This window comes from Callorhinus ursinus, unplaced genomic scaffold (genome assembly GCF_003265705.2).
Source record: "Callorhinus ursinus isolate GAN/ISIS: 27379988/994484 unplaced genomic scaffold, GSC_fseal_2.0 scaffold18, whole genome shotgun sequence".
In the NCBI taxonomy this organism is placed as follows: Eukaryota; Metazoa; Chordata; class Mammalia; order Carnivora; family Otariidae; genus Callorhinus; species Callorhinus ursinus.
The window spans coordinates 22239400-22260377 of record NW_027397080.1 but is presented as its reverse complement, the minus strand read 5'-3'; the positions used below and the strand labels follow the sequence as shown (position 1 = coordinate 22260377).

Genomic DNA, 20978 nt, shown 5'->3' with positions numbered 1-20978 from the left:
ATGTTATGAAGAGTTGGTTCCGTTCACCATCTCTTGAACAGAAGTCTGCCTAAATTACTCAAGCAAGCAAAAAGCTTCCTGTTACTCTAGATCCTCAAAGATGGAACTCCCACCACCTTCCATCACACCCAGCCTGCCCCACAGGTGTTCTTTCTGACATCTAGCCCCACTCCCAGCCCTCTTCTCTCTCCCTCCCTCCAGGACAAGAGGAGACGATGCAGCATGCTGCACTCTCAGGGGTCCAGCAGCTCCGTCTTCTACCACTCCCAGGATGAGGGGCCCAGCCCAGACAACAGAAACTGTGCCAAGAGCATGGGGTCACACTTCAACCTGAGGCAGCCCAAAGATGCCCAGCCATACATTGGAGACTCCACCACTAATCCTGGTTAGTCCGCTGTTCCTTGTGCTTTGCTCTCTCTTCAGGGAGACCACGATGGCTACATTTTACGGAGCACTTACTATGTGCTGCGCACTTTATACAAAGAATCTCACTGAAGATTTAGCAGCTGTAGGGATGGGTCCTGTTCCACCGATTTTATAGATGATGAAACTGAGGCTTGGAGCCCTTAGGCAACTTGGCTAACCTCATGAAACCTGCAAGAGGGAGGGTACAGACAGGTCCAGAGCTGTTTGCATCCAAAGCCTCTTTATGGTGCTAATTTCTATTCATAGGGCATTTATTGATCACCCACCATGGCTAAGTCCTGAACACAGCGTGGGAAGCAAAGATGATGCAAACATGGACTCTTGTCCTTCAGAAACTCTCTGCCTAGTGGAAGAGATACAATTGGCTTTAACTTTGATAGAAGCAGAGTGACAGGGACCACAGCAAAGTTTAATAAGCTGTGGGGGGGGGTCCCAAGGAAAGACACATTGGTAGACGATATCAACAGAGACATAATGAAGGCACAGATTCTTAGAAGTGGGAAGGGAGAGGAGATTCCAGGCAGCAGAAACTGGCTGAGCAAAGACGTAGAAATGTGACACCTAGAAAACTAGAAGACACACAAGTGATTGCTCAGCTGGTACGTTTGGAGCACACAGTACATTGAAAAAGGAGCAGAAAGGACAGTAGCTGGATAGATGCATTAGGACCAGTTTACATAAGGCTTGGAACGCCGAGGGAGGCGAGACATCTACAGATATTTCAGCAGGCAAGCCATGGATAACTCAAGAAGTTTCCAAGCAGGAAAGGAGCATGCAAGCCCCTCTCTCTCTTTCCCCACTGACCTCCACCCTGACGGCACCCCTTGTCACCACCCCATCCAGGTCTAGACTTTTCCCAGCGACGGCGGGCATATAGCACCAACCAGATCACCAACCACAAGCCCTCCCCAAGGGCCCCCACAGCCAGCGACCCCACAGTGCCTGCCAGGAGATACCCACTTCGGAAAGCCAAGCTTCAGGACCTCACCAACCAGACCAGCACAGACGCCCCGTGGTGGCAGATTGATTTGCAGGTACCTGCAGGGCAGGTTGGAGTTGGGGGGGACCATAGACGGGGAGCGAGCTGTCTCCTGCTTCAGCCACAAGGATGGAGCCTGTCCACTACTTATACAGCAAAATGAGTGTCTTCTTCCTCATTTTGGGGGATCTCCATCTGCCTGAGCCCCTTTCTAATAATGGTACCCAGTACTCAGTGACATCACCCATTCTCTGTACGCAACACTTCCCAGCTGGTAAGGAGCAGCCCCATTTACACTCGTTTGGTTTTATAGCACTCCTGAGAGGAAGGAGTGGGGGAGCTGACCACCCCCACTCTGTATAGATGTGGAAATTGAGGGTCAGAAAGGTCAAGTGACTTATCCATGGTCAGATAGCCAGTCAGGGGGCTGCAACCCAGGACCCTCTGCCTGCAGGACCCTCCCTCACACCGCACCTTCTGCAAATCCCAAGGGTGGTACATTCACTCAGGGCAGAGACCATCTCAGAATTACAGCCAGAACGGGACCAGTCACCCACTGTTCAGCTGGACCAAAGTTTCTCAGCCTCAGCGCTATGGACACGATAATTCTTTGTTGAAGGGGCTGTCTGTGTGTTGTAGAATGTTTGGCAGCATGCCTGGCCTCTATCAACTGAATACCACCTTCAACCATGATGACCAAAACTGTCTGCACTCATTGCCAAATTCCCCTGAGGAAGAGGGTAGCATCACCAGATGAAGAAATACTGTCCCAAACCAAATTGGTGTTTGTTATTATCTGCATACCTTATCCACTTTCTTAAGAATGGGCTTCGTGTAGCTTTGTCATTGTGAGTCAAAGTTCCATAAAAGGAGCCTTTCAGTCTCCCCCCTCCCACCCACCACCACCAGCCCTCCCTGCCTCTCCATAAGCTCCTACACTCCCCAAGGGCAGAGACATTGCCTCCTTGACCCTGCAGGCCCTTCTCTGTGCTTCGTCAGGGATCATTTGATGCGGTTGGAAGACACTGATCTTGGAGTCAGGTGGACTCTGCTCCTCAAACATGTTGCTTACCCTCTCTGAGCCCCAACTTCCCCATCTATGAAATGGGGAGAGTAGTTTGTACAGCTGATTGAGCTGCCATCAGCAGATATTGACTGGGAGACAACTCTACGTGGAAGACTTGCAGGCAATGGCTGATAGGAGATGAACTGCCTGGTGCACCCCTGGTATACAGCAGGTGTCCTTTAAATGCAACTCTCCTTGGTGAGAGCTCTGGGCAGCTTAGCATCTGTTCTCTCCTGCTTGCTTCTGGCGCATCTTTGCTCATGTCTCCCTGGTCGCCTGCTTGGCTTCTTCTCCAATCTGATTCTCCCCAACACACTTGTACAAACGCACACACATGCATGCACACGCACACACGTACACCCTTCCTGCAGCCTCTGGCTGGGTGAAGGGCTGAATCCTAGACTAACCCGTTGCCATGGAAACTGTAGCAGCATCTGTTTCTCAGTGTGGAGGTGATGGTGGGGCAGGGGTGAGGGGAAGCCCAGCCTCTGATGGGAGATGGGGATTAAGGACCTCTTGGGACCCAGCAGCCCTGGCTGGATACCAGCTCCTACCGAGACCGTCCTATCAGTAACCAGTCCCTTTCTTCTCCCACACCCTTGTGCCATCTCCAGGACCTCAGGCCCAGAGGAGACAGGAAGGAGGACCCCAGCCCCTGCCCTAAGGAGCCCTTATCTAAAGGAGAGACACAGTCCTCTTCCCAATAAATACTTGATAGAGATGAGAAAGCCTCTATGGTTAACTGTCGACCCAAAAACCTGAGAGTCCACTTTTTCTGTTTCATCTTGCAAGTGCTTTTGCCCCCCCATCTTCTCCCCCTACCAAGCGTATGTGCTCCCAGAGGCACAAAATTCATTTTTCATTCACTTAATATTCTTTAATTACAGAAGTAATACACACTCAGAGTTTGCAATAAAAACTCTCAAACAGTTCAGGCAGGTATAAAGTAAAAATAAAATTACCCCTTCCCTGTGCCCGAACCCAATGATTTTCAGTGTTTCTTTCCAGAAACACTACACACACATACACACACATGCAACACACATATATGTTTTGAATAATCACATTGTAAATCTCCAATTATATCCAATTATTATTGGATAGCTCCAAAATCCAAAAGTAAATCTCCAATTTACACTTTTAATGTCCTTTTAATTCATTATTTTTTTTTTTGGTATTCAGTAAAATTCCTCTTTTTGGTGAACAGTTCTGTGAGTTTTGACGAACGCATAGTCATGTAAGTATCTCCACAATCAAAATACAGAATGGTTGCAACTTACTTTTCTAAAATATGTTTGATCTTGGACATCTTCCCACACTGGTATGAAGCAATCTGACTCTTTCATTTCAGGGTTTGTTGTGTGGCCTTCCACTGCATGGATCTTCCATAACTTACTTGTCAACCCCTATTGATGTACATTTTGAGAATGTCCAGATATTCACTTTTACAAACAACGCTGCAACAAATCTATAGTACGTGCACAAAGATATTCGCATCCTGTGCATTTCCACAGAACTTCTAAAACTGGAATCGTTGGGTCAAAGGAGCTTGTACACATTTAATGTTGATAGACAGCCCACTGCTAAAGTGTCCTCCCACGGGTGTGCCTCAAGTTCATACTCCCATCAAGGGTCCACGAGAGAAACCCTTTCTCCCCGTTGGCCACAATGGGTGTCATCAAATGTTTAAATATTTGCCAATCTGGAAGGTGGAAAAAATCATATAACTTATTTTAGAGCAATGCTCATGAGGCAGAGCATTTTTTTCATGGGTTTATTGGATACTTTTTCTGTGAATTGCCTATAGATGCCCTGAACCCATAGTCTACCTCTGCTCCCCCTGCCCCAGTGATTTATAAGAGCTTTTTCTTGAAAATGATCTTTGTCATGCATGTTGCAGATATATTTCCCAGTTTATCCCTTGCCTTTTGGTGTTTTTGTACCAGCACAAGAATAGACAGATTAAATCCACAACACAGAAGAGGAAGTTCGGAAATAAAACCAATGTACATGAGAGCTTTGATAGGATAGAGGTAGGGAATTGATAAACCTTAGAAACTCAATGAATGAACCATATTTAATAAATGGTTTTCTGTACTACTCAGAAAATCAAGGAAAGGCTGGTTCCTATTTCTTTACACCAAAATAAATTCCATGTGAGTCAAAGATTTAAGCAAACAAAAATAAATCATAAAAATTCTAGAATTTTTTTTTGAGTGGGAAAGACCTTTTAAGCATGACATATGAGAAGACATAAGGAAAAGGCTGATAATTTTAGCCTCCTCCCAACACACACACAAAGTTTTTTAAACTTTATGGCAAAAAAAGAGTGGGTTTAGAATATTATCCATGGTATGTGATTTTCCATGGTTTTCCATGGTTTGGACTTCATCCATGCTTTGGGATTCTTTGTGTTGATGGTTCTCATGGGTGGTGGAGAGTAGGTTATGTGTCCTTGGGTACTGCAGAAGGACCTGGGCTACCCAGGGAAAGAGCTGTGGCTAGGGGTGGAGGGAAGGGCAGCCACTAAGGAGCTCAGCCTCCTCCCCTCTCGCTTGTACTCCTAGCCCTTGCTGAACAGTGGTCTGGACCTGAGCCAGGGCCCCAGACTCCGCGGCCCAGGAGCCCGCAGGCCCTCTCTGCTGCCCCAAGGCTGCCAACCCAGCCTGCCTTCCAGCCAGGAGACCCAGACCTGGAGCCCCATGAAAGAGCCGGATCTTGGGTCTAGCCTGAAGCCTGCCTCAGACAGCCGGAGCCCTGGGGACCTAGGTAAGTGCCCACAGGGTCTAGGACCCGACCGGGGGACAGGGAGGAATTCTTGGCTGTAGCCCAGCTTCAGATGATAGGATTGAGGGCAAATGCCTTTGTCTGTGCCCTTGGAGGGAAGGATAGGCTGTTGCCCATCCGTGCCAGAGAACCTCACCAATCCCACTTTTCCCCCGATCAACCTGGCCCTTGGGTTGACTGAGGCTCCCAGATGTCCCTGTGGCTGCACTCTTCGCTGCCCAAGTGTCCCCACCCCACCCTATCTGGCTACCTCGTGGACTGGATTCCTGGAGGTGGGTCTGCCCCATTTTGGGGACAGGTCCATACCATCCGCCTGTCCTAGGGAAGGATTCGTGTGTTCCTTGAGGTGGAGGGTGGGGGGAAGAAGACTGTACTTGCTTCGCGATGTCTGCGCCCTGGGGAGGAATGACGTCCCTGAGGGTTGACCTCTGTGCCCCAGCTCAGAGCATCGCCTGGTTGTCCCTCTGCCCGCAGAGCCGTCCCATCACCCTTCCCCCTTCGAGACTGAGACGTCCTCGGACTGGGAGCCCCCGGCAGAGTCCGAGGAGCAGATCAATCCCGGCAGGCCCTCCACTCCAGGCCCGGTGCTGGGCAAGGCCGTGGTCAAGGGCTTGCGCGACAGCCAACGTTTGCAGTGGGAGGTGACCTTTGAGCTGGGGCCCCCCGGGCCGGAGCGGGGAGGGGCACACGACGCCGACCTGTGGAGCGAGACCTTCCACCACCTGGCGGCCCGCGCCATCATCCGCGACTTCGAGCAGCTGGCGGAGCGCGAGGGCGAGATCGAACCAGGTGAGCTCCGCGCCTGCTCGCTCCGGACCGCCTCCGGGAGCCCCTCCTCACAGCCCCGCCCCATGCCCCATCCTACCCCCTCCCCACTTCCGGGCCCCGCCCCCTCCCCAAGCCCCGCCCCATGCTCTATCCCACGCCCCCCCCACCAGGATCCTCTCTCCTCCTCCCCACACCCGGGCCCCGCCCCCTCCTCACGGCCCCGCGGAAGGCCCCAACCCCTCCCGGCCCACCCACCGGTGATCCCCTCTCCTCCCCAGGCTTCAGCAACCTCCTTCTTCCCACAGCCCTGCCACTGTCTAGTGCTCCACCTCTTGTCCCCCACCGCTGCCTCCAGGTGTCTCCCCTCTGCCCCCCTTGGTCACCCCCCGTCCCCCAGCCCCCAGATGCCTCCCCGCCAGCCCTGGGCTCTTCCACCCCTCCCACCCCGTCCCGTGATCCGGTGATCTGTCCTCTCCTTTTTCCCTCGGCTGCAGTCCCCCATTCCTTCTCACCTCCCAGGGCTCCTCCTTGCAGCGCCCCCTGTAGGGCTCCAGAGACAGAACAATGGGGCCAGCCCTATCCCCTGACGTGCTCCCTTGGAACCACACCTTCTTACAGAACCCACTAGACTTGGTTGGTCCACTCACCCACTCATCAGCGCCATTTATTGCTTTTGGATCATCCCGGGGCCAGGCTCAACAGTGCAGTGACCACCACAATTCCCATCCTTAGAGCTCGGACTAGCTGGGAAGCCGACATGAATCAAATAATTATACACACGATTGAGTGCATTTGTCCTGAGTACTATTAAGAAATACAGCGATCCAAGAAATCCTATAACGGGGATGGTAGGGAACTAATTTAGTTCAGGAATTGGGGCAAACATTCCTAAGACAGTGATTCCTGGGATCACGATGTGCAGGCTTGGAGAACAGATTGGTATATAGAGAACACTATTTGTGATAGGTTCATGCTTTGTTTATACAGTAATATATTGCTTATATTTTACATTATTTGTACTTTTGTATAACACATTTTTTTTCTGAGCACCTCACCTTACAGTTTACAAAATATTTGTACAATCCCTCACCGCCTTGACTCCTCACACAGCCCTCGGAGGCAGCGAGCCATGGAGACTGCTCACTTGTTTCATGTGAAGAACTTGGGTTTGGGGGTCAGATCATCCTGAGTTCTGATCCCAGGGCCGTTACTAACTCGCTGTGTGACCCTGTGTTTTGCGCTCCCCCTCTCTGGTTTTCAATCTTCTCTGCAAGATTGTCCCAGTGGGCCAGACCAGGGGTCCCCACCCAGCCAGGGTACCTGTGAAATCCTGCAGCAAAGTTTTTATCAGATAGCTGCAAAATGAAAATAGAGAATACAGGTGATGTAGAGGGGTGTTCGGTTGTTGTTGTTTGGTTGGTTTTTTTTTTTTTAGATTTTATTTTTAAGTGAACTCTACACCCAACCTGGGGCTCGAACTCACAACCCAAGATCGAGGGTGGCACGCTCCACTGACTGAGCCACCAGGCGCCCCTAGAGGATTTTTTTTAATAACACTCAAGTTATTTAAGGGGTGTAACTATCTTTTTGTCCTAGATGTCTTAGCTCTTTTACATTAAAACGTCCTTATTTTATGAAACGTTGATGGAGGTTAATAATCTTGGGGGTGGGGGTTAATCTCCTTAACTGGCAAGTGGGCAGACCCCTTGATTTTAAGGGCTTATAGAACCAAAGACGGGGACCACTGGTCTAGCCCTTCTTTTAGCTTCCAGAAGTTCTGTGTCAGGTAGGACTGTCCGGATCCACACACTGACCCCCAGCTTCTCCCTCCACAGGGTCCAGCCGCCGTTACCAGGTGAATGCTGTGCACACCAGCAAGGCCTGCAATGTCATCAGCAAGTATACGGTCTTTGTGCCTGTGGACGTGAGCAAGAGCCAGTACCTGCCCACCGTGGTGGGGTACCCCAACTCTGGTAAGGCAGATGGGCACTTCTGAGGGCCAAGCCGACCCCCTTGGCTGTCAGAGGGGAGCTGGGACACAAAGGAGTACAGACCTGCTGAGAGGGGTACAAGGAATGGCCTAGAAGCAAAAAGGCCCCTGGCCAATGGTTCAGTCGCCATAGGGTGGTGGGTACAGGAGCCCCCGCCCCACTGCTCTGCAGAAGGCAGTGAAACCACCCCACTCCCTTTTCCCCACCAAATGAATAGGACTTTACTGTACTTTTCCAATTGGGACAATGCGTGTGCTCTCTGTAGAAAATTCTAAAATATAGAAAGGCATAAAATAAATAAAAATGCCTGGAATTGACAGTCATCCAGAAATGAGTTACTAATTACCTCCTTGGTGTGACCATCCTTCCAGACTTCTCTCTATGAATATCTACATGTAGAGAAATCAAAAGATAATTTTTTCATGAATTGGATTATACCAATATGTGCTGTGTTCTACCAAATGTGGGTGTGGAAAAAAAATCTTTCCAGGAAGGTGACTGTCTATCACCACTTTAATAGCTGCAGTGTTTTCTACTTTCATCATCAATTAGACAGTGGTCCAAAACACTTTATCTACATCGAATGACTTAATCCTCAACACGGCTCAGCAAAGTAGATGCTATTATCATCCCCATTTTACAGATGGGAAGGTAGAGGCAGAGGGAGTTAAGTTACTTGCCCAGGGTCACACAGCAGTGAGGGGCAGAGCCAGGCTTTGAATCTCGCGGCCTGGCTGCAGAGTCTACTTCCTCCTGCCCCTCTCCATTACCACTTAAGGTTTATCAGTACCTTTTCCACCAGCCCCCCAGGTACTAGACCTTCAATTTATCCCCCCTTTTGATTATCATAAATTATGGTGCAAAGAACATCTTTGTGCCCCTGTCTGGTTATCTCCTTGGGGTTAATTAACTCTCCAAAGTAAGATTGCGGATCAAAAAGTCTGCCCATTTAAAACTGGGATGTGTTTTGCCAAAGTGACCTGACTGCAAAGGTTGTTTGGGGGTCTGCTTTTCACCAGCACTGTGTGCTGCTTATCTTTCTAAACGCTGCCAGGCTCATAGGCAAGGGAAGAATCTCTCTTTGGGGATTTTTTTTTAGGTTTTTTGGTGAGATACTTTTCATAGGTACCTTAACTATATGTACTTTTTCTTCCCTGAATTACATTTTCCCATCCTCTGCAGGTCCTTTTTGTTTTGTTTTGTTTTTTTAGCAGACCTTCTAAAGAATGTTTAAAAACAAAATGTGCCTCTCCTTGTTCCTGTCTCCCTCCTCCCCTCTGCTGTTTCTTATCTGTGGTATCAGAATAATCGACGACCCTGTTCCCTCTTTGGGTTGCTCTCATTTCAGGTTCTGGCCAGAGGCCCAGGCTGTTACTCCCCCGGACATTCTCATTCACTGGGCTTCGTCACCCTGAATGACATTCAGGATGTCCCACCCTCCACATCCGTCTCAGACCATCCTAGTGTCTACAGCCCACAGCCTGGAAGGTTCAGGGACCTGGCCCATGTCTTAACCCAAGTCCCACAGCCCCCTAAGGCCTGGATCAGTACTTCCCAAAGTGTGATTCAGGAAACGAGAACCCTAGTCGCATGTCCTGAGCATGGCCATTCAGCACAAACTAGGAAGTCCCAGTTTAGGAAATACATTTAGGAACCACTGGATTAAATAAAGCTCAACGCCCAGTGTTGTCTTGATTGCAGAACTTGTCAGAGCCTTTAGTATGTTAATATACATCAGGAGGCTCAGAGAAGGGACTGTATTTTGCAGCTTCTTCCAAACTTACCTCCCCTTAGAACTCCTCGTTTTTTTAAGGAATAGTTTACAGACCATTGTTCTCCAAGAGTGGGGTTCCCCAAAACACACTTGACAGGGCTATAGCTTCATCTCTCTTTATCCATCCCCCGTTGGTGAGGCCCTGTCCTGTGGGAGGGGAATGGGGGCCTTGGTCTCTGAGACCACAAACTAGGAGAGAAGGAAAATTGGGTGTTCCTGAGAAAAGCAGACTTTTAACTAACTAGAAAATACTGCTGCTTCCTGAGCATTGTCTCGGCCATAGCATGGACCTGGCAAGGTTATTATCCCCATTTTCCAGATGAGGAAACTGAGGCACAAAGCGGCTAGCACCCCATCCAGCTACTAAGAGATGGGGCTGAGGTTCAAACCCAGGTCATTCTGGCTCCAAAGCTCATGGTCTTACCTTGTACAGTGTCTTTCTGTCTCTGGACAAGTGACAGACTGAAGGCACAATCATTCCCGCCAGCCCTGGGGGAGAGGCAAAGGACTGACCCAAGCGTATCCATCTGACCCCTTCTCCTTGTCCCCATGAAGGTGCTGCGTGGCGGATGATCAACTCTCAGGTCCTGACCCGACAGTGGAGCGGAGCCGCTGCTGGCTTCAGACGGTCTCAGACCCTGCTTGGGGAAGACTCAGCAGCAGGAGATGGCAAATTCCAGAACCTAAGTAAGAGCTGCCTCGGGCGTGTTCTGAAGCCTGGGCACCAGAGGCACCCTGGTACCCAAGGCCCCCTGGAAGCCAGGCTCTGAGTCTGTCCTCTGGGCCCCCTGCAGGACCAGTGTGAGGCCAGGCCTCCCGGGCTCTCGGAGGCTCAGCTTGGCCCGAGTATGCCCCCGTTAACACAGCTTCGCTGAGAGAACTGCCGTGAGTCTGTGTGCCTGCACCATCCCTCCGCCTCGCCCCTTTCAAAGTCTGCAGAGCCCAGCGGCTGTTCCCTGACTCCAATCTCTTGAGTCCTCCCAGGCACCAAATGCCAGGAAAACTAATAAACAAGGGGAAAAGCGAGGGCCAAGAGCTAGTTCCATCTGTTTGGGTCCTACCATCTGCTTCTTTCAGGATTCCCAAAGCTTCCTTTCTGCCTTTGCCTGATTTCGTTGTGCCTATGGCTTAAGCATCCGTGATTTGACCCTTTTGTGACCTGGCACTAATTCACAGGATAGCTTTAACCCTCTGTCTCCTGAATGTCTGCATGTCTTTTGGTCCCTCCAAAGACAGCCTGGCTGCTGCAGTAGTCCTAACCCCTTCCTTTGTGCCCTCTCATGTTCAGTGAGGATCTCCTGCCTTCTTCTCTGCATGGGAAGGACATCAGAAGTCCCACCTGGCCCCTAGGCCAGACACCCAGATCATCATAATTTTTTACCTGAGGGACTCGAAAGTTCTCACAGACATTGATAGAGTAAAAAAGAGAACAGTGTGTGAGGGGTAGACGAATGCGTAACTACAGAAACTAAAAAGCTCTGCCAGGGCGCCTGGGTGGCTCAGTTGGTTGGGCGACTGCCTTCGGCTCAGGTCATGATCCTGGAGTCCCGGGATCGAGTCCCGCATCGGGCTGCCTGCTCGGCAGGGAGTCTGCTCCTCCCTCTGACCCTCCCCCCTCTCATGTGCTCTCTCTCTCTCTCTCTCATTCTCTCCCTCAAATAAATAAATAAAATCTTTTAAAAAAATAAAATAAAATAAATAAAATATAAAGCTCTGCCAGCTCTTTGGTCCCTCAGAGCCTCCCAAACTGGGAGTGGGGGAAGCTGCTGGAACCCCTGAGCCAAGCTGGGCTTCCCATCTAGAGGAAATGTCTGGCTACCTTTTCATTTCTCCATAGCCCAGTTCTTGGTGGCCCATGGTTTCCATCAAAATCACAAATCCCTTCTTTTTTTTTTTTTTTAAGATTTATTTATTTATTTTGAGAGAGACCGGGGGTGGGGGGCAGATGGAGAGAGAGAATCCTAAGCAGACTCCCCACTGAGCTGGAGCCTGCCGTGGGGCTGATCCCACGACCCTGAGGTCATGACCTGAGGCGAAATCAAGAGTCGGACGTTTAACCGACTGAGACACCCAGGCGCCCCAATCCCTTCTTTTCACTGACGTCTGATTCACACCCAAGTGTCTGTAACTTCTAAACTCTTATTCTATCCCAAGCCCTTTCCCTCCCCAAGGATGACAATAGTTAACATGTACTGTGAGTTTTCTTTGTGCTGGGCACTGTTCTAATCTAATTTCCTCCAAGCGTCTGACAAAGTTGGTGAGGAAAGCAAGACTCAGAGAAGTTAAGTGACTTACTCAGTGTCACACGGCAGATACATGATAGAGCCAAGACTTGAACCCAGGCAGTGCTTGGCTCCAGAGCCCATGAGGTGAACTACCATGCTGCTAGCCTCCCACCTGCCTCAGTCGCTCCACATCCAGTCCCTAATTCGCTGTGGTGCTGCTCCCGAGCCCCCAGTGATAAACAGAGCTTCTGGGCCCTCCCAGAGCCACTAATGGTCTCAGGGGGGAGACAGAGGCTTTGATAAACATGTGTGCATGAAGCCTTTTCCATATCTTATACTCTTCCCTTGTGGTATATTGCCCATCCTGGTCCAGCCCTTGAGATAACAATCATAAGAATAATCACCCTGATGATGCATATTGAACAGACTATGTACAGTTATTATCCCCCATTTTACAGATGGGGAAACTGAGGCTCAGAGCCCTCTGACAAGTCAATGCCATGTTCTGGTGCCTCGTGGAGAGTTGGCATGAGCCCCTCCTCAGTAAGGCACAGACCTGGTGAGCTGATGCCCACCTCTCCCCCCACCCTCAGGCCCCTGACCTGCTCCCATTGCCCTGCTGGGTCTATAGCTTGGGGCTTTATTGAGCACTTCCCTTGGGCCAGGCACTAAGCACTAGCTGGGTATTACCTCCCTTAATCCCTACAACCACACTGTGAGATGGATAGTCCGATCCCCAATTTGCAGTCTACACTTACAAAGGAAGTAACCTTCCCGGGGTCACACAGCTAGTCAGTGGGGGAGTTGGGATTTGAATCCAGGAGTATCTGAGTCTTATGGGGGAGGAATGGTGTTCTCTCTGGAAGACAAAGGTCCACACAAGCAGGGGTGGAAACCTCGACCTTGCTCTCCCAGCCCACCCCCAGGTACTGTGAATCTGGACCTTCACTCTCCTTGAGGGGATGAGAGGTGGGAAAGGGAGGGCCAGGGGAGCTCAGGCCTCACTGGCTTCATATCTGTTGTAGATATGGAGGAAAGCCCCACCGCGCCCTCCAGTGAGATCACGTCCCCGGGTCGCGAGAAGTATGTTGCTTCTGAGGGTGAGTAAGCAGTCAGCCAACTCTGTTCTTAATTAAGATGGTGGCAGTGATTGATCCTTGGGCCAGGAGAGTGTCTTAGCCCAACAAAGTCCTCAGTGGTTCATTTATCCCTCAAAACATCCCTGTGTGAGATTAACAGGAGTATCCTTAATCTAAAGACGTGGACACTAAGACTCAGAGAGGTAAAGTGACTTGCCCAAGGTCACACAGCAAGTTAGTGACAACACCAGGCCTGGAATTTGACCTCCCAATTCCCAGCTGAGGGACCATTCTACCACCTAACTCTGCTTAGAAGCCTCCAGCAATGTGCCAGGGTGGGAAATTCAATGTCCCCACTCAGGGATGAGGGGGGCTGATATGAAGCCATCACTGCCCCCCATGGATAACCTTCCAGAAGACACCAGCAGCCACCAGCCACGGAAACTTGGAGGCCTATTTCTTACATGTGGACATACGTATTTCACCCTCCCCCGCACTACCTGGGTCAAAAGCAGCCCTGCAGCCTAACGGTTCGCCCGGACCCCTAGGGGTGTAGGCGGGCCCCTTCTCCTCTCCGGGTCTCTGTTGCCCCCTTGGCAGGGAGCGCTTGTACAGGGTCGTCTGTCAGGCCCCAACCATTATTCTGTGGCTCTCCAGGTCCCCTGCGCAGTCTGGCCACCCATACCCTTTCTTCCTTCAAGACCTCAGACTCTCTCTTTGGATCCAGGTACGTGGGATTTCCACCAGAGGTAGGCTGTACCACCACCTGCTTCCCCGGGGCTGTCCCTGGCTTGGGAGGCAGAAAGCAGGCCCGGCCTGACATTTAGACAAAAATGAACAATCTGAAGGGTGTCGAGAAGGCCTCCTACCCCCAGATACATTGTCTTCCGGTTTCACACTGTGGAAGCCCCCCGACATGTCCATGGTCTCCATGCAGGTGCAAATCCCCTGGGAGGGCTAGCCTAAGATTCTCTGACCACTGGGCTGAACAAGAATACACTATTGGAAGAGGGTCACAGAAAGAACACTAACATGTTCCTCATCTAGGCTGCTGCTAACTCACTGAGTGACTCGGGAAACGCAAGCCGCCCCCCCTCCCTGGGCCTCAGTTTCCCCAGCTGTCAAATGAGCAAGTCGGAGAAAGCCATCTGTCACCTCCCTTCTGGCCCTGACTTTCGGAGGCGGCTGAGCGGGCGCTGGGGGTGGGGGGGTGGGATGACCAGGGACGCCAGGGGGGCAGCCCTGGCCACTCTTGCCTGGTTCCACCCACACAGGCTGAATCTGAGCAAGTCCAGGCTGCTGACTCGAGCAGCCAAGGGTTTCCTGAGCAAGCCACTGACCAAGGCTCCAGAGTCAACCCCAGGGAGCCAGAGTTTCGACTATATCCCGCTGGTGAGTGCCCCAGACCCCAGACCTCAACCCCCAACACTCTCCAAGGGGCCTTCCTGTGAGCCTCCTGCCCACCCCTCCCCCTTCACAAAGGGAAGAAGACTGAAACCTTCCCACCCAGTAGCCAGCAGGGCAAGGGCCAGGGGCCTAAGAGTGTTGCTAGAAGCCAGCACCAGCATCACGAATGTTCTTTGCAATCTGCTCTCTTTGCTTTAAAAAATTCACAGGAATTTTGCATTCTATTCCACCATCTATGTGTGTTTATTTTCCAATACATAAAAAATAAGCCTCGAAATAGCTCACAAGTAAGTAAAATTAACACCCCAGGGACACGCACCATGTTTAGCAAGTGACTCTGCAGACAGCCCAGCATGCTGTGGCAGGGTGAGAAGCCCAGGTCTGGAGGGGGGCGGGGGGGTCTCTGCATTGAAGAGCAAGGGGGCCTGGCCCCACCACATAGGAGGCCCAGCGGGGCTTGGGGACTAGGGGGTGCTGGAGAGGGGCCCCGGTGTGAGCTGCACCACACAGCCCCAGGCCCTACACACCCATTGCATAGTGTCACATTGAATTTCCAAATCTCCTGGGCTGCAGAGCACTGTGCTTGGATTAAATATTTGTGGAGCCAGGCACCATGCTAGACCCTGGGAGACAACCTTGAACTGGATGGACATAGTCCCTGAGCTCATGGCACTTAGTATCTAGTGGGGACACAGACAAGGAACCAGACACTCCTGATGCTTGGGCGATGAGAGAGCAGAGGTTGGGTTTGGTGCGGGACATGTGACGGCCACAGGGACACCTGAAGGACAGTGACTTCAGGCCTGAGGTCAGGGAGGAAGGAAGTCTGACTGCCTGAGGAGTGCAGTGGTCAGACCGAGACCTGAAGGGTGAGGAGTCATGGCCGGCAGTGGAGAGAGGAGAGAGCTTGGGGGCCGGAGAATTGGGGGTGGGTGGCGGGGGGAGAGCTGAGGGCGAGCCAGTGATCTGAAAATCACTGATTCTAAGAGAAACTTGAAGGGTCTGAGCTGATGGCCTCCAAAGAGCGCCATGGTCTATGCCTTACCAAATTTGGGAAACAGGTTGAGTTGGGGGGGGTGGGGCAGGGGAGGAAAGTGGAGGCAGCTGGTGGGTTGCAGAGCTGAGTAGAAAGTACACCTGCCAGGACTTAGAAACTGATCAGTGTGGAGGAGGGACCAGGAGGTGAGCTGCCCAGAGTCTGCCGGATGGCAGTGGATGGCCCCAGTGGCCGAGCGGGGCGCACCTGTGCAGGACAAGAGGCAGGTGTGAGGGGAAGATGTTGGGTTGGGCCTGCTCAGTCTGAAGGGCCTGTGGGGTAAGCTCAGAGATGCCCGGTTGGCCGGGGTATCCCGCAGATCTCCCGGGCACGAGGGGCAGGCTGGGGGCAGGGAGGGGGGCTGAATGGGCAGGCTGTGTGGACCCAGGCTTTTGCATGGCCTGGGACTCCACAGGCTAAAAAGTTTGAGGCCCACTGAGGGGCTCCTCCACACACAGGTGTCTCTGCAGCTGGCCTCCGGAGCCTTCCTGCTCAACCAAGCCTTCTGCGAGGCCATCCACATCCCCATGGAGAAGCTCAAGTGGACCTCACCCTTCACCTGCCACCGAGTGTCCCTCGCTGCCCGCCAGCCTGAGTCTAAGACCCCGAGCCCCCAGCTGTGCCTCAGCCCCTCCGCGCAGCACCCCTCCTGTGATGGCTTCTCCCCGGAGCCTCTGGGGGAGGCCAAGCCAGGCTGGGAGCCCAGGGCCGTGACAGAACACACGGGGAAGCTGTGGGCCACGGTGGTGGCGCTGGCGTGGCTGGAGCACAGCTCGGCCTCCTACTTCGTTGAGTGGGAGCTGGTGGCCGCCAAAGCCAACTGGTGGCTGGAGCGGCAGGAGGTGCCCGAGGGCCGCACACGGGGCACCCTCAAGGCGGCCGCCCGCCAGCTCTTCGTGCTGCTGCGGCACTGGGACGAGAACCTGGAGTTCAACATGCTCTGCTATAACCCGAATTACGTGTAGCCGGGGCGGGAAGGGAGGAGAGGGAGGGGACCATGCGGGCCTGGCAGGGGGAGCTTTTGCCGCTGTAGCCAATATACCGGTTGCTAGAAAGAGCCCTGGACTGGCAGTCAGGAGGCCTGAGTTCAATCCCAACTTTGCTACCACCTACCTGTGCGATTGTAGCCAGCTCCTACCCCCCATCTGGGCCTCGGTTTCCCCACCTGTAAAATAAGTGCGTGAGGCGAGGGAGTTGGACTAGATCTCTAGACGCTCCCAAGGTTCCTCTCGGGCGGACGCTCAGGCAGCCGTGGGGTGGGGAGAGAGAAAATACAGTTTAAACCGCAGTTCTCTCTGGAAGAGGGTCCCGTGGGCAACACCCCCCCCAAATAAAAGGGTGGATGAGCAAACCCAAAGACTGTCAGTAACCAGACCCGCGAGCTCGCATCTAGGCGTGGGAGACAACCTCTGCCTGCTGCCTTGTCTCCACGGTGACAGTCTGGCACCCTGAAATCCCACTTACAAACCCACCGGAGAACCATCCTTCCCAACATGTTACGAAGAGTCACTCAGGAGCCTTTTCCCTGGGCTTGGAGGCCCTTAGTATATTCTAGTTTGCAGACTCTCGGTGACCTCCAGTCTGAGAAGAGGAGGTGGGGAGGCCAACGGGAGACCCCCTGCCAGCGGAGGTGTGAAAACTAAGCTTCAGTCTGTGCAAAAATAGTCCAAACAGAATAGACATGGTCACAGAAGCCAGTGGAGAAACCAGGCAACACCTTAAATAATTTGCACAGTTTCAGGAATTGTGCACGGCAAACTCCACTGGCGCTGAGGGGCACGCGAGGCCCCCGCGTCGGCTCCATTCTGGGGTCTCGGGGTCCCTCTCGGCAACAAAGAACCAGTGCTTGGCTGCAGCGCATTTGGGGCCAGCAGCTTCAGCTGGGAGGGGGATTTATTCAAAGAAATGAAGGACTCTTGAATTGTCCAGCAGAGAGCCCCTGGGGACTTCCCTCTCTCAAGGCCACACGTACCCTGTGGTGATGGGCGTGGCCTCAGATTCCCTGGAGGCTGGCGCCCAGTCGTCTCTGCCCTGAAGACTCCTCTGGAAGTCCAGCAGCCTGGGACTCCAGGCTGAACCCACACACCACCCTCTCCAAGGCCTTAACGTCTCTTCACCAAGTGGTCCCTTTGGGCCCCAGGGCCCTGGCACAAAGCCAGTCCCTCTCCGGGGAGATCTGGAGGTCCCCACAGAGCAAACTGACCTGTGGAGGGGGTGTGGGCTCTGGCACACATCCCAGCTTCACGAAGACTCGAGAAATGCCTGGTCTTCAGCAGGGGCAGAGGGAGAGAAGGGCTCCAGCAGAATGCCCTTCGGGCATAGAGAAGATGATGTGGTATCCTGCCCCCCACACAGCCCGCCCTGGATTTGGGGCCCTGCCCTGCCCTCCGGCTGTGCTGCAAAATCCCCCAGGAGGGCCTCCCTCCACAGGTCCTGCTGAGGCTCTGAAAACCTGGTGATCCATCCCCAAGGGAGGGGAAGGGGCTGGAGACCTCATATAAAGTCCTGTCTGCTGCTTGGCTGAGTGTTGTGCTTTAGAATCACCCTCTGGGGAGGAACCCAGCCGGGCAGTCAACAGCACCGTGGCCACCACCACCCCAGGTGGCACATGGATGACAGTCTGGGCCGTTGGCTTAAAATCAGTGCCACTGAGCGGGATAAGGGTTTTAGGCTCTCTTGCTCAAGGCCTCAAGCAGGTGTGAGGACAGCCTTGTCACCTCCCTACACACCTCCCCGCACAAAAGTAACACTCGTGCAGCCAGCAGCCCCAGCTTCGGGGTAAGGAGAGAGGGGTGTGACATCCCCTCCTTGGCCCACATTAGTGGAAGCACCTGTCAGGCCAAGAGTGGGAACGCCTGGCACTTGTTTGGGCAAGTGGCGTCCCTTTGCTGGGTGCGCAGGAGCTGGGGGGCTGCCACTGCTCCAACTTTCCCCGATTCTCTGCCTCTGTGATGCTTACCCCTTAGTGACCATGGGCTTGTGCTCACTGTCTGTGTAAATTTGAACCAGTTGCGTGTGCTTTCTGGGCCCCTCTCCTCTTACACGATGAGACTGGACTGGGCCACCAGCCTCCCGAGCCACCTGATTCGGGGTCTCCAGGCTCAGTGTGGACAATGAGCAGGTTCAAGGTGGCCCAGTGTGGAACTGGAAGGAGTAACCGAGAACCCAGCAAGGTGGTGGATGTACCACCCCCTTCTCCAGGGAATGTCCTCGGATCCTGCTCCAGGAACAGTTGCTGGAAATCTGGGCTGCCAACCTCCGCACCCCCTGGCTCCCATGCCTAGCACCCAAAGGGGCAGAGGAACAAATCCTCATGGATATCAAATAACCCAAGGGCTTTGGGGGACATCTGGATAAGAGACATTTTTTAAAGGCCTTCAGAGGTATTGAGATGACACGCAGTCTCCGGAAACTGCCCCCAGGATTGCCAAGCCCAGAGCAGAAGGGACTAGCTTTAAGGAAAAAGTAAGAACCTTAGGTAATTAGCACATGCATTGAAGCTAAGGTGGTTCCAGAAGTTCTCAAGGAGGGACACATTGCTCCTGCAATTGGGATTAACTTGGATTAATCTGGATTTTTTGTTAAGCTAGCCCTTACTTTCTAGGTGATGCAAAGAAACATTCATGTGCTGCCTGGCTGAAGGATCAAGAGAGTGCACATGCCTAATGGCTCTGTCCGACAGATGCCACCTTCAGCGGCAAGAACACTGAGGAGAGCCGGGGAATTTCAGTGCTGGTCTAAACTCCCATCAGTGTGCTGTGTGACTTCTGGCAAGTTGCTTGCTTTCTCAGGGCCCTGTTTCATCTTTTGTAGAATGAGGAGGTTACACTCAATCAGCATTTCCAACACTATTCCTTGGTTGATATGTGAATTAGCAATTCACGAGAAACTGTCCAGCAGGCAAACATGTTGGGGAAACACAAGGAAAACAGACTTCTTTAGGTCAAGACAGACTCAGAGTCATGAATATGCAAATGTGTATTGTCAGTCTCCAATGAGGTGATTCAGAAGGTTGCTCTCCCCCGGGGTTATTCGGTTGGGAAAACACTGGTCTAGATCTTCGTTAGGGATCTTCAGGCACTGACATTCAAAGAGCCTTTATTGAGAAACTCCTGTATGCCAGGCCTCCTGGGGCAGCAGAGTGAACACATCGGCTGGTGCTCCCGTCTTTTGGAGCTTGGTGAGAAGCATTTGAAGAATGTCTGCTCCATGAACCATTTCCCCACTCCCTGGCATTCCGGGGCGAGTATGTCTTCACCTGCCACATCCCCAACCTCTGATCCTGCTGTATGTAGGGGTGGCCTCAGACTGTGCAACATTTGCACTAGAGGCCAGCCCCTGAGCTTTCTCACACTGATGATGTGATAGAGCAGCGTGGGACCCTGGCAGGAGCGCCTGCGATGGGCCACCTTTCCCAGGCGGGACAGAGGAGTCCCTGCCACAAAGTGTCCCAAGGGTCCAACCTCCTGCCACATGCAGGGCAGAGTCCTCCCTCTGGGCCCCCTCAGCTGAGATCAGCTCTAGATCCTGGGAAAACTGGGCCCCACACTTGGGCAGACTTGCTCTGGATTTGAAAATAAGCACCGGCTTCCAGAGAGCACTTGCGTTTTCCCCATCCTTCCCCTGCCTGCGGACAAAACAGACGACATCTACTGTCCTCTGCTGCTGTAATGGGGCGAATGGAGTAGTGAGTTCCAAAACTACCTGCTGTGTGTGGGGAGGGGGGTTCACCTGCTCGCTAGGAGGGGAAATCTTCCTTCTTCCTTGGCAGGGACCCCCAATGAAAGGAAGTGAAGAAAGGAGTCTCCCCTGATCTGTGTGTAGCCTCCGCCTGGCGACTGGCCACCCCATTCACCGGCCCCACTGGAACCCGTGACAGGCACCTGCTATTGCAGGGTCCAAATGCTGCTATTGACTACGTGCGTATTGGAACCTCTCCCAAGTGGTCCCCAGACACAAATGCATTCTGCATCCTAGTGCCCTGGGAGAGAGAAGGGCATTGCTACCCCCCGGAATGGGCTGTGTGTTCACTGCCGTGGCATTTGGGAGATTTTTTTTTTCCCCACCAATCTAGCAGGGACTAAGGAAATCAGCCCCCCCACCACCACCAAATGGGCGCATTCCTCAGCTGGAGCATGCTCGGCAGTGCCAGTATAAAAATAAGCAGGGCAGGGGCGTATGTGGCATCTTGCAGCTGGATAATCTGATCTGCAGAAATATGTCCTAAGGTCAGGAGCTTGGCAGCATCTCCCAGCCAGGCTCCCAGCCCCCTACAATGGAGCTCCCTGACCCGCGCGTTCTCCAGGCCCTCAGCCTGTTGACTTTGAGCTCTGAACCGCCTCCCAGATCACCTGACAAAGTGGGATTCCTCCTGTTCATGCTGCAAACCCCCTTGGCTCGGAGCCAGCTGCCTTGAGCTTACAGCCGCTTCCCAAGGCAA

At 52.7% G+C, this 20978-nt stretch overlaps 1 protein-coding gene across 7 annotated transcripts in view; it reads left to right on the top strand.

The window, feature by feature from the left end:
* Positions 1 to 16895, top strand: part of VWA5B1 (von Willebrand factor A domain containing 5B1) — a 46806-nt gene extending 29911 nt beyond the window's left edge. For 6 of the 7 annotated variants that reach the window (XM_073903249.1, XM_073903251.1, XM_073903253.1 and 3 more), the window contains 10 exons: positions 202 to 385; positions 1270 to 1460; positions 5039 to 5240; positions 5733 to 6047; positions 7862 to 7999; positions 10347 to 10478; positions 13042 to 13116; positions 13753 to 13822; positions 14370 to 14487; positions 15997 to 16895. In XM_073903249.1, coding sequence (XP_073759350.1) covers positions 202 to 385; positions 1270 to 1460; positions 5039 to 5240; positions 5733 to 6047; positions 7862 to 7999; positions 10347 to 10478; positions 13042 to 13116; positions 13753 to 13822; positions 14370 to 14487; positions 15997 to 16503 — 1932 coding nt within the window. In that variant the 3' untranslated portion in view covers positions 16504 to 16895. Of the gene's footprint in view, positions 1 to 201; positions 386 to 1269; positions 1461 to 5038; positions 5241 to 5732; positions 6048 to 7861; positions 8000 to 10346; positions 10479 to 10585; positions 10896 to 13041; positions 13117 to 13752; positions 13823 to 14369; positions 14488 to 15996 lie in introns of those variants that run through there. The other variant, XM_073903254.1, reaches the window with a different exon arrangement.
* The last annotated feature ends 4083 nt before the right edge of the window (positions 16896 to 20978 follow it).